At 38.5% G+C, this 23,872-nt stretch overlaps 1 protein-coding gene across 8 annotated transcripts in view; it reads left to right on the top strand.

The window, feature by feature from the left end:
• Positions 1-23,872, top strand: part of SRGAP2 (SLIT-ROBO Rho GTPase activating protein 2) — a 226,142-nt gene that overhangs the window by 158,973 nt on the left and 43,297 nt on the right. For 6 of the 8 annotated variants that reach the window (XM_088154402.1, XM_088154404.1, XM_088154408.1 and 3 more), the window contains 3 exons: positions 15,294-15,378; positions 18,414-18,441; positions 23,577-23,604. In XM_088154402.1, coding sequence (XP_088010528.1) covers positions 15,294-15,378; positions 18,414-18,441; positions 23,577-23,604 — 141 coding nt within the window. The remainder of the gene's footprint in view (positions 1-15,293; positions 15,379-18,413; positions 18,442-23,576; positions 23,605-23,872) is intronic. The other 2 variants (XM_088154405.1, XM_088154406.1) reach the window with 1 other exon arrangement.

Genomic DNA, 23,872 nt, shown 5'->3' on the forward strand with positions numbered 1-23,872 from the left:
GTATTGATTATGAGGCAGATAGTTCCAGTTACGGGTGTTGTTGGATTGGAAAGGACTTTTTTTCTACTAGGCCAATCTGAACTCTATAATGCTAGATATATTAATAGAAGTAAGCTTGCCAATTGAAGCAGCATAGAGTACATATTCACAAGTGAGTCCTGAAATGGACATCCCAGTCAGTTTTTTCAAACTGCATAACGCAAGCAACCTCTGCTTTTAAGAGGAAGGGACAGAGAAAGCATTTCTTTCTTTATACTTTAATAAGAACCAGCGAAAATGGCACAAAAAAAAAAAATACCCAAGCTTTTGAGAATCCAGAACTCTTGTAAGGTAACTGCTGAGCAGGGGCAGGAAGCAATCCAGGAACCATCAGGAAATAAGAAGAATTTTCCCTATTTTTCTGGACCATTAATTCTGGAGGGAATATGCAGGGACAAAGACTTTAAAAATAGAAGTCGTATAAACAGTGTACACCAAAGCTTTATCCACTATTAATATGACTGGGAAAATAAAATAAAGTAGATGGAGGATCTTATAAAGCATTTGAAATAACTTTAATACCCCTTGCTGTATACATTGCTGCTATTTCTATTGTCCATTACAATAATATCCAGAAGCACACAGATTGTATTAAGCATAACAAGCAAAATAAAAAAATAATATATGAGGTTTTAAATGAAAGAAATTGACACAAGACACCAGAGAAGCATAGGAAGAAAACCAAGAAATCCTCAAAATGGGAACACACTTTTTTTTTTTCAGATTGATTTCAGAAATCCTTTATACAAACAGGTATACATACTGAAGACCTTTTACCTTCAAGTATGAACATACTGTGTAACTGCTGCTCTGTCGTCTCTCGAGTATACATTTTGCCACAAATTTATATATTCCTGGATAATAGAGCAATATTTAAAAGGGAAAATAGAATCATTTATAAAAGGCAAAAACAAGTTAAGTGAAACACGAATAACATTACATACTACCACATTGTGTTTATGTGTTTGTGTGTTTGTACCCTCAAGTTAGCCCAAACAGTGCATTATACCACAACAATTTTTGAATCAAGGTACCTAAAATCCGCTAACTTAAAAGAATGCGTAAAAAATCCAGGACCCATTACTCCTGTGGAATTGAAATTTCCATGATGTTCAGATCAGTTTTATTTGCAAAGTTGTGGCTGTTGCAGCGTCCCCACTATCATGTGATCATGATTTCCAACGCTCCCTGCCAGCTTCCCACAAGCAAAGTCCATGGGGAAACCGTCAGGAAGTCGGAAGTCGCTCTTGTTCCCACTGCTTTTTTGCCCACCTGTGGTCATTCTGTTTATCTGTTTAGGTAAGTAAATATTGACTTATTATTGAAGTTCATTTGCCACTGCAATTATTTATTTATTTTTTAATCATTTTTATTGCTTTTTAATTAATAACAAAAAGAGAAAAAGAGAAACAAGACACAAAAATAATAATACACTATCAAGAAGAAAAACATTAAAAAGTGCTATTACGAAAAAGTGACAAAAATGCAACAAAGAAAATAAAAACTTGTATATCATTATAACAGTAAATAGTTACAAATCTATATATATTTATCTAATACAAATATTATTCAGATGCATATGTATTTCCAATACATTTATATGACTCATTTTTTTAACCCACTGTATTTTGTATAGTTGGATCCCATATTTCATTATACTTGTCCATAAAAAGTCTACGTCTATAGGCAATCCACTCATAAGTGGCAAGCACAATCAGATCCTCAATCCATTGAATAAATGGGGCCATACATTTAACTTTCCAATACTTCAGTATCAGTCTTTTGGCCATAGTAATGGCACAGAGAATCCATTTACATTGTCCAGATGTCAAATTGAATGTACTAGGTATACAGTTCAAAAGAATATTATCCTCTGAAAATTTTAGCTTTTGTCACCTAATCATATTTATATAGTCCACAACTTTCTCCCAAAAATTAGTAGGTATGGGACATTGTACAATTATTATTATTTATTTATGATATATACTGTTCTTAGATGATCATGGGACTGTCCAGCATTGGGGTAAAAAAAAATATGGTCAGCCTAAAGTTTAATGTTCATTCTGTTCACGTCAGACTGCACTACCTTTCTGTCAAAGGATGACCCAATGGGTCACAGGGTTGTCTAGTTAAAAATTAAAGACTTGGTGAAATATTTACAGATTTCCTCAAGGCAGAGAAAGCAGGAATGAAACACAATGTGTGAGAGAATGCATTCTAGTTGGTGTGAATGTGTACTTATTTATAAGTATACGTGTATTATTTTCTTAGACAGGAACAAGTAATATGAAATGTTTGTAAGGTATACTGTTTTTCTGTTGAATTTCCAACATAAAATGGGACACAATACCATTGTATAACTGTGACTTAAGGTATCATAGGAAATTGTAGCTTTAAGATAGAAGCTTTCTGAGAGGTTTCATCTGTATGCCAGTTGCTGGAGAAAATAATAGCTGGTGAATATGAGTGGGAGTACATAAATTTTCATATCCAACTTTTGGGGGGCAGGGGGTGGAGTTATGTTTAACATGTGCTTGGCCACTGTGGAACCAGGAAGCTTAACTTTAAAAATCTGCCATGATCTTTAAAAATCTGCCATGATCCAGGGTGGCTCTTATCTCTTTATATATAAGAGTTTTCAAATTTCTTAGAAAAGGAAGGAACATGCCTGCAGTTATCCAAGAGGGAGGGGCACTATCTAAGCAGTTGATGTGGGTACATGAGAGTCATATAATCCCAATTCTGTTCCTTGGTTCACTGTAGCATTATCACATCAAGCCTATTGTTTCTTTTGGTGGTTTAACCTAAAAAGGAATAAGAGCATTTCTTTTCTTCACAGTGCTTTATGAAATAGAAGTGCTTTTGGTATGAGAAAAGGAAGAGACCATGTAGTAAAAATAAGTATGACAGAAAGATAGATAACTCTAGTTTCTAGTTAATTTCTATCACTTGTGAATAACATCTTTGCAGAAGTATTTCGTTAATCTTCATGAGAGCCACAAGATTTATGGAAGTATTTGTAACCTTAAACTAGCAAAAAATAAACTTCTTTTTCTTTTCTTTTTCTTACTTTATATTAGTTTGTATTAGTTTTTACCTTCCTTTTAAAACATCTTTAATAAAAATTATATTTTAAAAAATAAGTATTTGTAACCTTGACTGTACTCAGTGCCATGCTGCTTTTTATCAGCATGCAATCATCTCTCCCTTTTTACTCATTGACAACAGTGCAGGTCTGTGATACTCTAGTCTTCCCCCATTGCATTCTGGAAATATCTCTGCTGAAGCAGAATACCTGCCTTAGCTTTGATGTTGCTTTCTTTAAAAAATGAAGTGACTTTCTACATTTCAAAAATATATGTGTGTATGGATGTGTGTAGACAGAAGTGTGAGGAATATGGGACATGTGACAGTATTTCCATTTAGCTTTAAAAGCCTAGCAGGAAGACCTACATTGGTTTACACACTAACCTATTATTTATTCCCCCTGACAGCTGCTTCCTACAAGCAAATACCAAAGCAGGGGGATGATATTCATAGCTCTGCAGCTATAGTGGAGGACCATTGCAAGATTCCCATGGTATAGGATGACACATTTTTCTATTAGGGAACTTGCTAGCAGAGAAACTGCGCTATAATTTCAAGCCCTTTTATTTGACTTTGAACAGGTTGTAGGTGGATTAGCACTGCTTCCATTTGTAGTTCAAAATACATATTTCAAAATGTTGCTTCTATATACTGGCATAAGGAGGACATAAAATGTAATTGATACCAAATTGGTCTCAAATGAGATAAATGTTTCATGTGGTGTATTTCGAATAAATGGCATGCATCCCAATTTTGTCAGCTCCTGTATCAGCATTTTAATACCTAAGTTCATATGCAGTTTTATCTGTAATACTGCAGCATGGGGACAGTTTTACAATCCATTATTGTCAAGGCTTTATACCAGGTACAGCTCCTTACTTCAGTTGCCAAGCAGACTGAACAAAGTTACTTAAGAAGATTCATGATAAGAAATAGAAGGCATCATCCAATAATAACCCAGAATCCCATCCTGTATATATGCTAGTCCCAGGGTTTGAATCCTGTCTCTCTTCCTCCTATCTTTTTGAGGCAGTGGCCATTTGGCTACTTGTTTCTTAGCTTGTTTCTGCTATCTCTCCTTTCTTTCTTTCTTTCTTTCTTTCTTTCTTTCTTTCTTTCTTTCTTTCTTTCTTTCTTTCTTTCTTTATTTTCTCTCTCTCTCTCTCTCTCTCTCTCTCTCTCTTGGAATCTGGGATTTCTGCCTCAGTCGCTTCAACCTTTATATCATCCTCTCCATGTTCCCTCCTTTGGACCTGGAGATGCCTTCCCCTCGTTCCAGTTGAGAGAGATTAAAAGGTGTTGTGTCCCTCCTTCCATTTCCATTGTTTCATCGACTGAAGCTGACAAATCTCCTTCCACATCTTATTTAGCGGGAGTTGGAAAACATTCCCTTCCTCTTCAGCTTTCTCAACCTCTTCCTTCTCTTGGTTGGAAATTTCAGGAGGGAGAAGATTTCCATTTTTTTCTTTAGCTGAAATGGAAAATTCTCACAATCTTTTCTACCCTTTTATCAACTGTTTCTCTATTCCAGAACATTCCCGTCCCCAAACAAACTCTCTCCTCAGAGCCAGTATTACTGATAGACATTGAAGCTGGAACATATGGCCAGTCAGGAGGTTTGAATTTGTGGAGATATTGCAAATTGGAAGTATGAAAGAGGTAGGGTTGTGCACATCTGCTGCTTTACAGGATCTTTATGTGATTGGACAGCCTTCCAATAAATCTGATATTCCAGATTGTCCTTCCTCTGTCAGGAGTTCATAATAGGTTCATGAATTATTCATCTCTTCACTTCAAAATGAGTGGTGGGGCAGAAGAGCACAGGGGTGGGAGGAGTCTAGAAAAGAGAGTAGAGAAAAAAGGATGTATATTCAATGTAATTGAAAGCTGCAGATAAAATGCTCTCAGATTGGTCTGTACAAGGGGGAATGGCCTGATAAGCTTTTTAGACAGGTGGAGGGGAGAAATCTTGTAGAAAGCCAGACATGGTCTCCAATGACAATGGGATAATCTTCCTCATGATAATGGTCAGTACAGCATTTGTAGGAGGCCTTGGCATCCTCCATGTTATTGAAAAGGTGCCAAGTGGCCTATAGTTCCTGGGAATAACAGGAGTCTTCTACGATAAAACAGGGATGGGAAACTTCAGGCATTAGGTGTGGTTGGTAACCACATGTGTCCAGAAATGGTGACATCTGAGTAGAGGTATGAACCAAGTTCTTATAAGCAAACTCAGCCACAGATAAAAGTTCTGGCCAATTGTCTTGCTGGTAATTAATTTAAGAATGAAGGTATTCTCAAAAATGACATTTCTCTTCTTTATTTTGCTTGGGGGATAATTTATGGGGTGCCGTTAGAGGCTCTAAGTTCTTATGATCAGCCCAAATCTCAAAAGGATGGCATGCTCCTTCAAAGAGATGCTGCCAAGTCAGCAGAGCCCAGCGGACCGCAAAAGCTTCTTTCTCCCAGACCAGCCAGCGCCTCTCCATTTCGGTAAATTTTTGGGAAATGTATACACAAGGTTTTAAGCAGCCCCCCTCCGACAGCTGTAATAAAACTGCCCCAATTGCTACCACCGAGGCGTTGGCTTGAATTACAAACGGCAGGTCAGGATCTGGGTGTTTGAGAATGGGCTCCACTGTAAAAAGGCTTTTTAATTTTTTGAACGGTGCTTGGCATTCTTCTGACCAAGTTAATGGCGCTCCAGGCTTTTGGGCTTTTGCTGTTTCCCTCCCCTTAGTTTTTAACAAGTCTGTGAGGGGCAAAGCTACTTCAGCAAAGTTGGGTATGAACTGGCAATAAAAATTAGCAAACCCCAGGAAACTGTAGCTGCCGCCAGGTTTTTGGAGGTTCCCAGCCAATTACATCCCTCACTTTTGCCGGATCCATTTTAATGCCCTGGTATGAAATTCTATACCCCAAATAGTCCACTTGCGTTTTGTGGAACTCACATTTTGAGAATTTTGCATACAACTGGGCATCCAACAATTTCTTTAAAACTTTCCTTACCAACTTTACATGCTCTTCAAGATTATTGGAATAAATCAAAATGTCATCCAAATACACCAGCACTCCCCTGTACAGAAATTCATGCAGCGCCTTATTTATCAATTGCATAAACACCCCCAGGCCCCCGACAACCCGGACAGCATGACTCAGTATTGAAAACAGCCCAGAGGGCAACTGAAAGCAGTCTTCCACTCATCCCCTTCCTGGATGCGCACTCGAAAAGTATCATCTCTCAGGTCCAATTTCCTTGCTCCCAGACCTTTCGTTGACATTCCAGATGGTTTAGCCTGGCTGGCTGGATGCACGGTATCGGGTTTAGGGCAGCTTGTCATGAAAGCCCCATCTCCCCACACTTGAAACAGGTGCAGTCTTTCGGACACTTTTCAGGGATGCCCGCTCTCTGCTTACCGGCCAGTTTTCGGTGGGAGGTTAGCAGGGTGCTCGGGGATTTTTTGAACCCTGGGTCTGCAGCCATCCAGTCAGCTTCTACTTCCGCCACCAAAGCAATCCATCCCTCGAGGGTTGATGGGTTTCCCCAGAGTACATCAGCTGCCAGAGGTCCCGTCTCAAGCCCTTCTGGAAACAGGACACCTTGAACTGCTCGGGCCAGTTGCGGAGTTTCCACCCCAGGCTTCGGAACTCCAGGGCATAATCAGCGACTGTGCGGTCTCCTTGCTTGAGACTGTGTAGGACAGTTCTAGCTTTCATTATTGCACTCGGATCTTCAAATCTCCTTCGCAGCACCCTCATGAATCTCAGGAGGTGGTGAAGTTCAGGCGCTCAAGCTTCGTGCATCTCTATTAGCCATTTTGCTGCCCGTCCCACTAACACCCAGGCTACGTAGACTACCCACTATGTGTCGTTTGGGAAGAAATGACCACAATTCTCCATGCAAATTGTCACATGGGCTAGGAAACTGGCCAGCTCCTTCGCCCCCCCCCCACGTAGCTCATCATCAGGCCCCATTCCTTCAGCGCCTTTGCTCGATTCGTGGCCAGCTATGCCAGTTGGGGCTGAGCTGGCTGCGCTGCGGGTGCCAGCGGTCCTGCCGGGATGCGTAGAGCCCCTTCTCTGGCTTCTTCCATCATCTGCTCCTCTCCTGGCACACCGCCCATCACCAGGTCCGGGTATCGAGCTCCCATCAACCTTCGGACCATCTCTCCTATCCATCTCAATTCTCCTCTGATGGTAGTGATGTCCACCTGTACCATGCTCATGGACCCCTCAAGAGCACTCACCCATGTGGATTCCACTCGCTCCACTGCTAGGGACCAACACTCCTTGGGTTCTATGCTGAGAAAAAATGCTTCCCTGTATTCCTCAGGCATCCTCCATGCCTGCGCTTTTCGCCGCTCCCTGTCTGACCTCAAAGTTAAGCAAGCCATGGGTCTGGGGAGCCCCTCTAAGTCTTTCTCTGCGACGCCGACTGCTCCGCATCCAGTGGTCTCTTCCTCCATCCCGGACAGCACTCGCTAGCATGGGATTTGGGCTTTCCACGATAGGTGAACCCCTCAGTGGAAACTCCAAAGTTTTGAGGGAGTTTCAGCAAAATGTCAGGTGCTGCAGCTCTCAACCCAATAAAAAGAAACCTTCCCTGGAGACTTAGCAATTCCAAAAGAAAATCAGTTTATTGAGGATTAACATACAGTCCATTATAGAGTTTGCTGAAACTGAAAAGCCCATGCACAGCAATGTTTTCTTAACCCCTCTTTCTTGCCCCCCTTAACCCCCCTCGGTCCTTCTGGTGCCTTCTGCTTTGATGCTGGTACAACCTTGGCATTCTTGAGAACTAGATAACAAGCCATCTGCTCTAACGGCTATTCACCTAACTCCCCCCCCCCGCCCAATACTATTATGGCAGGACTGAGCAAGCTAGCTAAAATGCTGGTTAATTGATTGCGAGGTTCTGACAGATATCTTCTTTAATACAAGGCCACCAAAAAAACACAGGGGATGAATCATTTTAAATACTTAAGATGTTCAGTGAGCTGGCTGTCGTGGAAAACTTCTTCTCTTGAGAAAGAAGGACCATTCCAAAGGGGACAGATAAAATTAGAGATATCCTGAAAGTCATCTATGTGAGTCAACTGTTGCTGAATATAAGTTTGATAGTTTCCCTTCTGATTTCCTTCTGGTTCCAGAAATCTCACAGGATAGGCCAGATGCTAGAGAGGCTGCGTAAGGATGGATGTGGGATGTGGATCAAAAGGCAAAAAGTACATTGACTTACGTGATAAAACATTAGCTTGCTTGTTCTGTAAGCGAAGAATATAAGAGGTATGAAAGTTAAAATGGAAAGAGAATTGTATCCACCTGACCTGGTGCTTAATTTTGGGAAGTCTAGGTGTTTCAAATTTCTGTGGTCAATACTGATTTCAGTAGGATGTTCTGCTCCTTAAAGGAGATGTTACTATTGTTAAAAAGCATCTTTGATGTCCAGAAGTTCCTTGTTAAAAAGACCATGATGTTGCCTATCTGGAAATAGCTGTCAAGACAAAAATGCAAAGGAGACCAAACTTTAATCAAATTCTGGAGCAAACTAAAAGCACAGTGCCCATGGCAAAATGTTAAACACAAAGAGGGCATGTGGGATCTGGAGAATGGGTTGAGAAGGAATGTCAGTTTGAGCAAGAAGAAGGCTTGTTATAGTACAGTTGTACAGTTACAGGAGCAACATTAGGAACAAATGTATGATAAAAATTGGTGAGGTTCAGAAAATGCAATATGCCCTTAATGAGGAGGAAGGCACCAAGACAGAATAGATCTGAAGTGCTTTCAAGAAAATATGGTAGCCCAAATAGTCCAATGACAGTAACTTAAAGACTAATTTATCTAGTTTAGAGCGGAGGCTGTATTTACACACATACTGAAGGACTACCAAAAATCGTTTAGTGTGGCGCTTGGGATTCTCAAAATAACTAAGCAAACTGTTGAAATAAAAAAACCCTTCAGAATAATCTAAAATGCCATGGAAAAACATATTCCATAAATTGCATAAAGACTTGGAAGGCTTATCAGTCATCTGAACCACATTTCCCATAACAAGTATCAAAGAGAGTTAAATATTCATGCCTCTCCTTCATGGAAATCAGCTTGTAAGTTATGAGATCTAATTTAGTAAAAATTCATGCCTCCTGCAGTTGTTCTAACACATAAGGAATGATGGAAAGAGGATACAGTAGTGATTCTTAATGATTAGAAAGTTCAGGGGCACATGGATCATGGACCAAATGGGGAGAGACGTCCTTAAAAGGTAGGGAGGCTTGCAGGGGAGGAAGATGGGCAGATAAAGCCTTTCTGCAAGTTTTCATCAGCAGTCCTTTAGGCAGGTCGGTTCTATCTTTTGTGGGTATCTGAATGAGATTGATAGTACAGTCACAGCGTTGATGGCAGGGCAGATTCCATGCTATCATCTTTCCAAACATATCAGCACAGTGCATGTATTTTGCAGGCAAGATAGGAGGCTTGATGAGTGGTGGTGAGCTGAGGCCCTGTAGGCTGTGAGTTTGCAAGCTGGAGAAACAGAGGTTTATCCCAATGAATATGTTGATTTTAAGCCTGAAGCTAGTTCATTCCCAAGACTCTTGGAAAATGTAATAGCACTGCTAAATAAAATTGTGTGGACTGTTGATAATTGCTGATAGCAAGTAGAAGTTCAGTGTGCTCAAAGATGAGTCCTAAGTATAAAAGCTAGACATTGGTAGTGCCAACTGGAAGTGGGTATTGCATCCTGACAGCATATTTGTCTGCAGTAGAGGATTTGGTGGAGTTGCCAGTGGCACCAGACTGGCACTGCAGTTAGGACCTGCAGTTTTATTTTTGAGCTCGTCTGAATCAGTAGCATTACAGGAATGATTAAGTGACTGCATATCCCATCACACGTCTGGGTTTAATTAATTTCTGGGTGCCCAAGCCTCTGAATACTTAGAGAATAGGACAGGCTTATTTCCTGATAAATTAGATTTGGAGCAATTTGGGCACCTGCTTGCAAAATTCCCCTTTCCTTCACAAGTATGACATTTAGCAGATGGTTCAGCTAAGGACTCAAGTGTTGGTGTGGTTTTTTGTGGCAGAAAATAGAGCTTTGCTAAATTGGTTCTGCTTTTGAAGACTCTGAAGTTAGGGTGGAGGGGAGGAAGATGAGAACAGTGGTGTCTTCCTCTCCAACCTGTGCCCTCCTGCACAAGACTTCCATCAACTTGAAACAGAATTTTATTAAGCAGCCAAAATCTTTAGGGTACTCTGTTGCACTGAGAATATCTGTCCTGTTGCAGGCAGCAAATTTCACAGTTGGTAGTCACCTGTTTAATAGAATTGTCAAGCGTTAGTCCTAAAGAGTGTCATGAAATTGTTTCCAAAATTCAGGGTGTTCTATCTCAGAAGGCAGATTGCCCATTCTGAAGCTCCCTTGGTCATCAGTCCAGTTATAAAACCTATACAAGGGCAATTGGTGAGAAAATCCTCAGGTCTTACAGAGATATATATCACTCAGAATGAGTGAGGAAGGTAGTAAATTTGTGTAGATTCCTATTATACTAGCCAGGAAGGGATGGCACTAGAGGGCTGCAAAAGCAGAAACTGAAGGCCTTGAGCTGTCGCTAGTGGCAGATTATATCTTATCTCTTGGTTCATTGTCTGGGTTAACTAGTCCATTTGAACTGCAACTTCATTCTCATACTGAAGTAAGGCATTGGTGATCTAAACCACAGTCCGTGGGGTTGCAAGAGGATCTGTAGCCATTACTTAATCTTTGGGGTGGAGGACAGGCTGCCTAAACCAGACCCAGGAATTCTGCCTTTTATGTATTGCAAGTCCCAAGGTGTGAATCTTGCCAATCTTCCTTTTCTGAATCAGTAGCCCTGATTCAGTAGGAAGCCTCCATTTACTCATTTCTGAGCTTTGAAGGTTTTGGCCTTCTGTCCTTTGTTTACAAAATGTCTGTCTTTAGCAAGCGAATCAGAAATTCCTGCACACCAGCTTCAACCCATACTCCTCTCCTCTCCTCTCCTGTCTTTCAAAGTGAATATAATAGACCTTTTCATTTTAAAACATTCAGAAATCCCATTTTAAAGAGGCAGAAGTGTCAGGTTCTGAATATTTTTCAAAGTTGCATGCCACTGGCTACGTTCAGATGATTGTTAACATCTTAGATTGGAAATGAGTAATAGTGAGGTTTAGGTGTGTGCATTCCCTCCTCCCCCATTCCTCTGTGGACGAGGAAAGAATGAGAAAACATTCTCTTTCTAGTTAGTAGTAAATTGTAGTTTGTTGCTTTCTCTAAATGGGGCAAACTATGACTTTTTTTCCTCAGGTCACATTTGCTCACAAACCAGCATCAAGTTTATACATTATTTGGAAGCAAACTGTTTAGAATAACAGGAGTCCAATGTGGCTTTTTAAAAAATCTTCATTCAGTGATATAATAGTTTGGGGTTCAGAATATCACTTTCAGTTTAAATCGGCTCCAGACAGGCACTTGGCCTGCTTATTATCAGGTGGTTATTTATTTTAATGGAGCCTTGATTGACAGCAGGGAGCGAGCCACTGAACTACGAACATATCAGTGTTGAAAGGTGGTCCAATCATGGCTTTGGCACACTGTTTCCTGAATCTCTCAGGGTACTGTAGATGCTTTACTGTTTGCTTAAACGTTATGTATCTTGGCAGTTATGTTAATTTTGCATTAAACAATGAAGATATTTGGCTTTTGGTTTTTTATTTAAAAATGTTTCCCTTCTGCCTTTTAAAAACCTGATTGCTCTGATTTTTGACAATTTGCTCTTCAAAGCAGTGGGGTTAACCCTGTTTATTTAAACTATACAAAGCTATCACCCGTAACTCTGTAATCAGTTCACTGAAATCTAAAACATTTAAACTAATACGGAATAAAGAATAGATGCACAAAAATGTTAATAGTGTAGATACTTGGACACGCCTGGTATTTAATGAGCTCCGTGTCAGATAAGAAGATTAAGGAGTTTCCGCTGAGTGCTTTGCAAGAACACTTTCCATGAATATAGCGTAAACCTTTTATATCCTTTTACACATGGAATTCAGATGACTTTTCCATCCATATTATAAGAAGAAAAGAACTATAACTGAAGTTCGGGAAAGTAATTTCAAATAACTAATTTAAACAGAGGCAGGAGATGAAATTATTAGTTCTTATAACCAGTGCAGCTTTACGGGGCCCTGTACAGATGGACTCAGATGGTCACCACAACATAACCATAGATTTCTATGTTATAGTTAAGACGTTGGCTTAAGATTGGGGACATCTAAGTTTAAGTCCACTTTCAGCTACTCATGCTCTCTCAGTCCAGTGTAACTCACAAGGTTGTTGTTGTGGAGCTGCCTTGAGCTCTTAGAAGGAAGTTAGGATATAGATCAAATGAGTAAATACAAAGTACAATCCCAGTAGACCTCCCAGATATTATCAAGGATGAAAAGGATTGGGAACAACACTAAAGACCAAATGCCTGGAGCCTATTACTGTGCAAAATGTGTCGGGTGAGGCAACCCTAGCCACTCCTTTATCACTCCTTTATCACTTTATCACTCCTGATGCTTCTCTAGTGATCTGAACTGGCATTTCTGATCAGAGTGCCACATCAAGGAATGACAAGCTGGGCCCTCTGGGGTCTTTATCCTCAAAGGTAAAGTTTTATTTAGAATTACTTTTACATAATATAGTGTAGGTGTTAAATTGTTAGACCGGGACTAGGAAAATCTATTTGAAAAAACTGAACAACTTTAGTCCAGTCACTGCATCTCAGTCTAACAAGATTGTTGTTGAGAGGATTAAATAAAAGGAAGCCTCCATTTATACCCCTTAAACTCTCAAAGGGAAAAGAGAAACAAATATGTCATTATAAGAATTGGACCAGGCTAGTACTTGGATAGAAGGTCATCTGAAAATACCAAAGTTATAGGCTAGATTGGGTTAGGGTTAGGGCTAGATTGGGAAGAAAAGTAAAACTTTTGGGGGGAAAAAAAACACCAGTGGCAATCTACATCTTGCTACCAAGAAAACTGCATTGACGTGTCCATGTTGTCACCAGAGTCAAGTTTGACTCAAATGATAGTTTACTTTAATTGTACTGGGGGGGGGAGGGGGGGCATGATTTTAGCTTCTTGTGTAAATTGTTCACATAGCAAAGTTAGGAATTTGTTATTTAATACTGACAGATACTGTGTTTAACTTTGCACCATGTAGGAGTTGTGTCAGCTTCTTTTCACTTACGGATTAACTGAAGTTTCAGTTTGACCAGTGGGGCCTAAATGTATGTATGTATGTATTAAATTGATTTATATGGCTGCCTATCTCACAAATTTGACCCTGGGCGGCTAACAACATGTTAAAAATAGGGGAAAAAATCAGCAAAAGGTGAAAGCATGCAATGGTTGCCAAGGATAAACCTAAACAAAACAATTGAGAAAAACCTCTCAACAGGCCATCTAACCTCCCAACCCCCAGGTGCAGGAGCACATTCAGGTCTTCAGTGCTTTGCAAAAGGCTGGCATGGTATAAATGTAAAGAACTGTAAGTAAAGAACTGTATATGTTCGCACTCATTTTGTAGTTTACTGATTTATAGCAACATTTTTATACCAACCTACTTCTAATGACTCAAAGTGGCTTATTTCATAGAGAAAAGAAAACCATCAAAAATCAACATAATACAAAAAAAAAATTACAAATTGAGCCTGTTACAGTCATGTAATACTGTACTGAAGACACAGAGTTGGCTGCTAGGAGGGTACAATTCAAAGTATTGGTTTTAGTCTTTAAGGACTTACATAACTTGGCTTCTGAGTATCTTCAGGACCATCTTCTCTAGATAGAACGCACCTGCCAAAAAACATTTGTCCTAGTTGGGGATGCTGAGTATCCTACATTTATCAGAGGTGAAATTGATGAAAATTTGTAGGCAACTTTTCTGTGGGATGGACCTCATTTTCTGGAGTTGCCTCCCCCTAAAGCCAACCCAGATATCCTTCCATAAGTTTGTTAAAATGGAGCTATTTTCCGCATTAACTATTTCATTTCATTAACTGTTGAAAGATAATGCCACCCATTACAATTAAAGTGCCGATGGTTGTTATATTTATAATTGGTTTCTCTTTTCTTGTGCTTGTGTCTTATTTTATTTTTATTTGTAGTTTGTTTTTTGTGGTTTTTTATCGTTGTAAAGCTACATGAACAGCAAGTTTTGGCAGTGTACAAATATAATAAATAACATCATTTGTATCCATTTATGTTATTTGTTAATGACATCATCACACACATTACATAAAATGCAAATAGAGGGCAGATCCAGCAGCATCCACAGAAACTCACTACTTTCATCAGACTAACAAAAGTAATGTTGCAATGTCACACTGGAGGCTTTGCCCCTTTGGGGCATCCAGGCATATTCATATTCATAGGTAGCCTATCTTTGATTATTGAATAACAATTACAGTTTAAGTTCTTCCAGAAACAATTGAGTGATAACACTAGGAAACAGAATGCTGGACTAGATGAATGTTGAACGAGGTTTTGAGCCTCAAATATCCATGGGACATGCCTTGCAATTAATGCGATATAGTATTCCAGAGATTATATGTAGTTTCTTTAAAAGCATTGTATGTTTCATTTGGGTTACATGGGTGCTTTTTTTAAAAAGGAATTCAAACAGCATACAAATTTCTATGCTTCATTATTAATAGAGGTTACACCTACATACTTTACTATTCTCAGATCTGAATATACTGTTAATCCCATTTTAAAAACCATAGGACAAGGCAGAGGGAAGAGTAGAATATGAAATCATTCAGTGATGGAGAAAAATTAAGATTACTAATGTTGACTGGTTCTTGTGTGAAACAAAACTTCCGTCTCTGATCTGATCCATGAGAGTTTTCTAGCACTACTGTACCATCAAGTATCCCTGATTGATAAATTTTAATTATATTGGTCTTAGTTATTAAACAGCAAATATGGTGGTTAATTTCTTCCAAATTCTTTCTCACATAATAGAAGTTTTCATGGAACACGGCACCAGAACCTTGACTGTCTTGGGTCTTTCTGATTCCTTGCTTTATTGCTTTCCTATATTTGAGAAATAAATTTTAATTCTTCAGAGATATTTTTATTTCTTTTTTTTCTTCCATTAGAAATTGAAGGAATATCTGGAAGGGAGGAATCTCATCACCAAGCTCCAGGCCAAGCATGACCTCCTTCAGAAGACTCTGGGAGAAAGTAAGCATGAGAATTGCTTGTCATTGTGTCAGCCCAGCCCTTGTAATTACTGAATTAGGCAGCTGACTGAGCATAACAATCTTGGGTTATCAATGCTAAGTGGACAAAGTCATGTTTTATGGATTTATTATTCCATCCCTGCAGTGCTGCTTAAGTAATGGCAAAAGGGAAGTGCTTAATGAGCCAATAATGTGCAACATCTATTTGTTTAAGTGAAGCCATTTTCTCCCCACTCCCCTCCCATTTCAGCATATCTACAGAATCAAATTAGATTAATTCTTGCAATTAATCATTTTTTTCTCATGGTGTGCAAATATTCTATCATTAGGGAAGCACTTTTATTGTTGAATTAGGTTGCTTCCCATGTCTGTATGGGTTTTTAGTCATTCAGGAAAACTGGGTGCTTTCAAGCAGAATTAAATTGCACTTTGGCATGCATATAGCCTGTTGGCACTTTAATGAAATAAATGGATTGCCAGTGGTTATTGCTGAAATTAGTTGTCTGGTGCAAGTGACTAAATGAAGATGCCATCAGAAATTATGGATATGAGCACCCAAGAAAAGCCCATCCCATGATCTGGGAAGAGCAAGGATAGGGAATCTGAAATAAGTAGATAGAACAGCTTTCTCTTTTAATTTAACTGCAAGGATCAATTCCAAACTGTAAAGTCACTCTCCATATTGATCTGTGTTCCACTTACAGGATTCAAGTCTTTGGAGAGAAGCTGTAAATCATAGAATTTATTCTAAACTGTAATACGCAATGAACCAGTATTTTGCCAGAACTTTCTTTGATTCTTGTAAAATCTTTCCTGAGCCATATGGCTGGATTCCTCTGGCCCAGAACTGGCTGCTTTTAGTATATATTTTATATTCGGGGAATAATTATAGTGACATGACATTTTTATTTCTTCAGAGGACTGTGCATCTAGGAGCAGTAATGCAAATGACTTGGAAAGGGCTCTGTGGCCTGGATTCACAAATTATTGGATGAAATTATTTGTTATTTTTAAACAAAAACATAACCAAAATTGTTCTTGTTCATTCCACTGGAAGCCAAAAGAAGCAGTATATGTATTTTCCAGATTTTCCAACTAAAGAAATTATTCAGCTATCATGTAAAGTAAAACAAGTCAGAAAGGCTGTTTCCTCTGAACATTTTCCCTCCCTTTGAGTATCTCCATATAATACTCAAGCTGACCCTGTGACAAATCACATTCCTGGACCATTGCTGACTTCTGCATTCCAGCATCCTGCTTCTCTTAACCTGCTTGCCCCCTTTAACTGACTCCCTGCTGAGGGAGCATCAGGAACACTGAAGGTATTTTTTGTCTGATTTCATAAAATCAGAAGGCCCCCTTTTACTGGTACTTAGTCATGCTTTTGTGAATTCACATTGGTCACAAAGATCCCAGTCCCCGAATCTCAGCTATTGAAAAAGAGATAAATGCAATTATCTATGTGGGCAAGAATGCTAGAAGAATATGTTTCTTTCTAATCCAAAGCAAAATGCTATAAATTAAAGTGGGTTTAGATGTTAATCTTAACCACTGTTGATAAATGTTGGACCAAAAACTGAGTGCTTGAAATCTTTGGCATTGTTTCCTTGTTAGAAATTGCTTGGAAGACTGCAAAATATGACTGGTTATCTAGCTTTGGGGGGAAACAGTATTGATTTGTTTTCTCTGCCCCACTCCATTTCCCAGTTGCAAATAATTTTAATCTGGAGATGGCATGTTCCATTAATAAAAAATACCAGCAGGTCTTTTGGTATAGAATAATTATTTCCTATCTTTTATTTGCATTTGTTAATTTAATACTAAAGCCTTTTGATGTCACCAAAGTCATGTAATTTATACATATGAATATTCTGTAGTGGAAATGGGACAGATGGTAAGAAACTCTGGTTTAGAATGTTATTATAAAATATGAACTGTTTTGAATAATTGAGGTTTTTGTTGGGAGTAGAAAAGTGATTGTTCAAAATGTGTTTTTGTTGTCCGTGATCAACAATCAGCCCTATTCCATTCATTTCGTTTCTAATCTTGAGATGCTGGGGAAAACTCTAGCTGATGCAAATCAATACCATTCCAGTAGAGAAATCTATCTTAGTTTTGGTATGTGCTAAATAATGTGTAAGTTCTCCTTCACCGCTAAGTGAGCTCTTTTTAAATATGCCTATATTGCCCCCAGGCATTGCGGTTTGGTGTTTTTTTCCTCATGTGAAACATTTGTGGATTTAAATTTTTTTAAAAAAATGACAGGAAATAATGAAACCATGGACTCCTGAACTAACTGGGGTGCTAGAACATTGTACCTGTAGAGCAACCATCAGCTCTCCAGATGTACTACATGAAAGGTCACTTAATCCATAGTCAGCGTGATCAGGTTGGACAGAACACTCCATACTAATAAATCTGAAAATGTTGTCACATTTTCTAAGTGATTTCTGAAAAATGGTAATCTCTTCCTGAGAAAGCAGAGAAAGAAATGACATGCCTTTCCTTCTTAATAGAAGTTAAGCATTCCAGCATCTACAAGAAGTCAGTGTTTAAAGAGCAAGGCAAGTTCTCAGGCAGCTAAGAACTGTTTTGTGTATTTCCTGATCTAATAGAAGAGAATATCTGTAGCTCAGGATTGAGCTGTTGCATTCTTGGTGTTCTCTGAGCTTGGTGGTTTGCTTGCAAACATTTCATTATCCAACTAGGTAACATCATCAGTGCGAGTGAGTGTGGGGTTTGCCACCTGTTTAGCTTGCCCTATTTACCCCACCACACCCCATCAAAACTGGCAGGGCAAGCTCAGAGAGCACCAAGAACTCCACATTTCTTGATTTGCTGCTGATCATCTTGATCAAAATGACTGTTCTCGAGGGGAATCAGCCACTGTGTGTCTTCCTCCCTCCCATAATAGTTTCTACCAGTTCCCTCGTTCAAACTGAAGCAATAGGAGCCTTTTTTCCACAAGCTTTCTTCCTCCTGCAGATTTCTCTCTCTGTTTAAAAACATAATTTATTTTTATTTTTCTCATCACAGGTCAAAGAACTGACTGCTCTCTTGCAAGGTAGGTGTGGCAGCAAGTAGCTCCCTTGTTTCATTGTCTTCCAGCAAGCAAAGCAGGAGTTTCCTGCAAACAAAACGTTAACTAACTCACCTCCAAACAATCGCTGTTTTGATGGTATCACAGGTTTTCAGTGCTCTTTTGTAAAATGCTCATGGAAATGTTAGTTTCCATTTAGAAATATTTGGAGTAGTCTGTCCCCCGCCCCCAAACATAATGTAAGAAAATGAGGTCATTTGCAAACTAGAATATTCATCAGGAAACAAAAGTATTGACTGTAGTGCACAATGAAAAGTTATTGTTACACACTGTTTACATACAATTTATTCCATCTGGGAATTTGGATCCACTGGGATTTTGAAAGACCACAACTTGATAATTACAGAGATTTGAATAACATTGATCATACTATTTGACTGTCAATCTAAGGGCAGTAGTAGCTATTACACTTGCTAATGGCCTTGCACTAACAGTGGATGCCTATGTCCAATTGTCCACCTAGCCACAAAAGATTGTGACAGATGTACATGTATTTTGAGGCCATAATGCCATTCGCTTCCTTATCTCTGCCCTAGAACTTCACTGCTGGTGGAAAATGGGACATACACATAAAAAGGTGGAGTCTTCTTCAGGTTGACCTAGACACTTAATGGATATGTCTGTACATTTTTCTTGTCAAAAATACAGAAGTGGTTTGCCATTGCCTTTCTCAGAAGGAAACACAACTACAGAATTCCAAATTAAATGAAAAGCAAAACTTAACTTTGAACTGCTTGTCATCATGTTCCAACAACTAAATGCACTTAAGAGAAAGAAAGAAAAAGAGATTCAGACTTAATACATTTTACTGTGCTGCATTTTGTTTAACTGATTGAGTTCTCACATCATGCTAAGCCTTAAATCTTATAAACCATAATGGTTGGTTGGTTTGATTCTGGCTTAGCTCATTGTGAACCCAGCCCGTGATTTTACTACTTAGCCAATATATCATAAGCTGTCTTGATTTTCTCAGGCTAGCACTGTGCTTTGCTAGATTCATCCCTATCCAGTAGGATAAAAAGCCCTGAAAGAAATTCTCGAAGTGCTTTTGATTGTCTAACAGGGAGGGGAGAGATCAATCATACAGAGGTTTTCTTCCATTTTGCCCCACTGACCCCATCTGGTCTGACAGAGAATTGGATTAAATCAGTGAAGAGAATAAACGTTTTGTTATAACTGGGCCCGGCATCAATCATTCTATCATAAATGTCACTGCAGATGTGGAAATAATAATTGAAAAAAATGACTTTTGATAGGTCTTCTGTGGAATGTTACAAATCTCCAAATTGCCATTCTTTGTTGGCCTAGAAGCCAAGATATATGCGCATGTGGTACATGTTTGTCTTTAAGAAAAGGAGGTTAACTCTTCTGTAACTGGAATAATCAGTTTGATTTACATAGCCCTATGGAAAGAAAGACAGGATACAAATCAAGTAAATAAATAATATAAAATGTCAGGCACAGCTGATAGTTCCTAACAGAGAACTGACACTTGCAGTAATGAAGTATGATTCATTGTGTAGCAGTATTAAATGTTATAGTAATATTTAGGTGAAAATTTTAAAATATCCTAGATTGTCTGTGAGAGGAACCTGCATCACCATCATTATCATTTAATTATTAATAGTAATAATAATATTACCTTTATTATTATTTCAATCCTTGCAATGTATTAATAATAATAATTTATTAAATTTATATGCCACCTGACTCCCAGCGACTCTGGGCAGCTAAAAGTTTTAAAAACATTTAAAAACAAAAATTTATATGCCGCCCAACTCCCAGCAACTCTGGACAGCTTACAATTTTAAAAACATTTAAAAACAAAAAACAGTAGGAAAAAAGAAAAACATTTTAAAAACATTCAAAAACAGCACAAGGCAGAAGAACAACAGAGGGGACACCTGGATTCTCTCTTGATTTTTGTCTTTATCATTTTTTTTTAAATGCCACAAAATTAAAAGTATGATTCTTAAGCACAAGTGATGTTGCTTTTATTTCAAATTCATCATCCATCCGTTTTGGCAAGGAGTTGAATTATATAAGGGATTTTTTTTCAGTAACTTATTTCCAGCAGTTCATTTGTCAGAACAGGAATAACTGTATTAGAAGCAAAAAACAGAGGGAAGGCTGTTAGAGCTGACATGAAGCTCCCAAAAAGGATAAAATGGGGTGCTCCTTTTTTGTTCTCATTTATTTATTGATGCAGCCATTTGTATGCCACCCCCTGATGATTCTAGGTGGATTATACTCATAAAATAATAAAACCATACAATGAAACAACACTATAAACAACTTGTCAGCCAGTTTGACCTATCACAGGTAGAACCTTCCATTACTTTCAAACTGAGTTGAATATGGACAGCTGATGTCAGATTTTAGTTGTAGGATCAAGGAACAGTGAGCAAGATGACAAATGAATGGCAAGCTGATGGCTCATATCAATACAAAATTATCTCACCAGTATATTGCCACCATGTTGTATATTTATCATTTCAAGTTCTCCTGATCTAAGACAAAGTTGTATGGTGGGTTTGTTGACATCTTAAGAGAATCTGTTTATATTCTCTGAGATGAAGTCTCTTGACTACTAGTCCTTGGTAGGTGTTGCCTTTTGCCTATGGTGCACTGCTATGGGAAAATGCTTAATTTTGTTTCATTTTAAGAAGGGTTTGGAAAGACCTCTGCTTGAATCTGAGTAGATGGCTTCTGCCAGCCAGTGTAGACCATTCTAAGCTAGATAGATTAACAATCTGACTTGTGTTGGAAGAACAGAAACCCTCATGTTCTCTGTGTTTGTTTTCTGGCCGAGTTCCCACCTTCCACTAAACCATGATTTTTAAAGCATAGCTTGTTTGCCAACCCATAATAGCCAGGTTTACAGGATGTTAAGACCAAAGCAAATCAATTACATGATGGCTAACCATAGTGTGTAAACTCTGTCATTTATGTTATCTCACACCCTAGTGGCACTCTCCATAGAAGTCTCAAAGAGGAGACTGAGAAGGAGACATTTAATCCTTATCCTCTTGCCCATCCCTGCCAATCTTCCTTATCAAAATTACAGTTTATCTAACAGCAAAAAAACGCAGGGAAGCAGCATCCATTAACTGTTGCTTTCAGATAATGGATGTTAGGGAAGAGTGAACATAACCCCTGGGTTCTAAGTAAACTTCAAGGAAAACTGGGCACCACATTGAAATTGCAAGCATCTATCTGTTCATTGTAGATGCAAATAAGCATATAATAGTATATACATATATGCAGTAATTAAGATTAATCATTTTCCACTGTCATTCACCACTGATTTTAGGAAATAACATTAGGTTAACTATTTATTGTTAGCCACTATGGATCTGTTGTCAGAGTAAGAAAATTGGGTATAAATATGTAAGATTTTAAAATCTTTGTATTGTACAGGTAGTTCTCAACTTAACAACCATTTGTTTAATGACCAAAGTTACAGTGATGCTGAAAAAAGTGACTTATAACTGGTCCTTGCACTTGTGACTGTCGCAGCATTCCCCTCGATCACGTGATCAAAATTCAGGCACTTGGCAACCAGCATGTACTTATGATGGTTGCAGTGTCCCAGGGTCATGTGATCGCCATTTACTACCTCCCCAGCTGGCTTCCAACAAGCAGTCAATGGGGGAAGCCGGATTCACTTAATGACCACATGATTTGCTTAATGACCACAGCAGAAAAGGTCATAAAATTGGGTGCGACTCACTTAATGACTGCATCGCTTAGTGACAGACATTCTGGTCCCAACTGTGGTCGTAAGTCAAGGACTACCTGTACTCATATCCTAAGGTTGAGAGGACACCAGAGCAATAAACAGAAAATGGAAATGGAAAACTGCCATATTCTTTGTCAGACTAATGGTCCATATTATCTGGAGGTTGTTACTTCAATTAGTAGTGACTCTCCAAAATTCTAAGATCAGATTTTTTTTCTAGTCTTGCTGGCTGTGATAGTTTACCTGGAAATGTTAGAATTTGAAATTGGACTTTCTACATACAATAAACAAATACTAGTACTAAGTGCTATCTCTTCTAAAAAATTTTATGAAGTCACTGTGTCATGTACTCCAGTTTCTTTCCTTCAGAGTTATTTTACAAGTCATAAGTCAGTCTAGGGACAACTCTGCTTTCCCATAGGAAGGATTTCAGTCACATCAGTTCAAGACGTAGTTCCACAGGTCCTCAGGAGAGCCATCCAAATGATTGAATTTAAGTTCCTTAGATCCTTAAGTAGATAGATTATAAAGACAAACTAAACTTCTATGGGTCTTAAGGACTCCTGAGAAATACCATTAGGTTAGCTGCCACCATAGATACACAGCATAAATCTAGCTAACTTCTAATATCTCTACAGTCCTTGGTCATTGAAAACTGTGATCAGAGAAATCCATTAATCCTCTGTCTCAAGTGACATTCTCAGCAGATAAGGTGGTATGCCAGTATATTTAAAACGAGTGACAGGGTGTTCCACATGAGAACACCTAAGCAAATGTTTTAGCAACCATTCTACTCTTGAATCTCCTAGTAATATCTAAGAATCGCAAAAATGTTTATGAGATTATTTGTAATTGTGACCTTGTTATTTCAATCATGTTACATTTGTTTTATTGAAGAGTCGTTCATAAGTTAGAATTAGTCTCAGAGAAAACAATCTGAATTTTCCTCTCCCTTGTGGCTGTAAATTATCCAGCAGAACACACCTTCCTTAGCATGGTGCTGCCTTTAAATAATTTCTAAATCACATTACAGAATGAAGAGGCTTTATAGCGATGTTCTCTAAGATTGGAAGTAAAAGGTTAATTATAGCCCTCTTTTAGCAATAAGCTCTGCTGTGCCTGTTTGACCATTATAGTATTTTTATTTTAGATCACCTAATATTTTTAAAAACTGGAAATAAATTAATGGAAATATTTCCTGTCTCTGATTCTTCTCTACCTCCACTCACAGAAGAACCATTTATCTATCAAATTGATATTTTGATTGTAAATGATTAATTTGATATATGCTTTTGCTTTCTCTTCCTGTTCCCCCTCATCTATTGATAATGGTTCATGTGGATTCTTGGATTAACAGCAGACGCAGTTCTACTATAAGAAAGCAGGTAAGAAAAGTATTTAAATCACAAAGAAATTCTGTAGTTGTCAGGTGTCATTGAACATACTGTTGCTGTCAGTAGTTTCTGGACTCTGGGCTTTTTAGCAGCAGTATGATGCAGTTGCTAAAAAGGCAAATGCTATCGTGGGATGCTTTAACAGGAGCATAGAGTCCAGATCATGGAAAGTAATCGTTAATTAGTCATTCTATTTTGCCTTGGTCAGACCCCATATGGAATATTATGTCTGGTTCTGGGCACCACATCTAAAAGAATA

Source organism: Python bivittatus, unplaced genomic scaffold (genome assembly GCF_059951505.1).
Source record: "Python bivittatus isolate LINGU-HERP-01145 unplaced genomic scaffold, Pbiv_v1 ctg000700_np1212, whole genome shotgun sequence".
Classification (NCBI taxonomy): Eukaryota; Metazoa; Chordata; class Lepidosauria; order Squamata; family Pythonidae; genus Python; species Python bivittatus.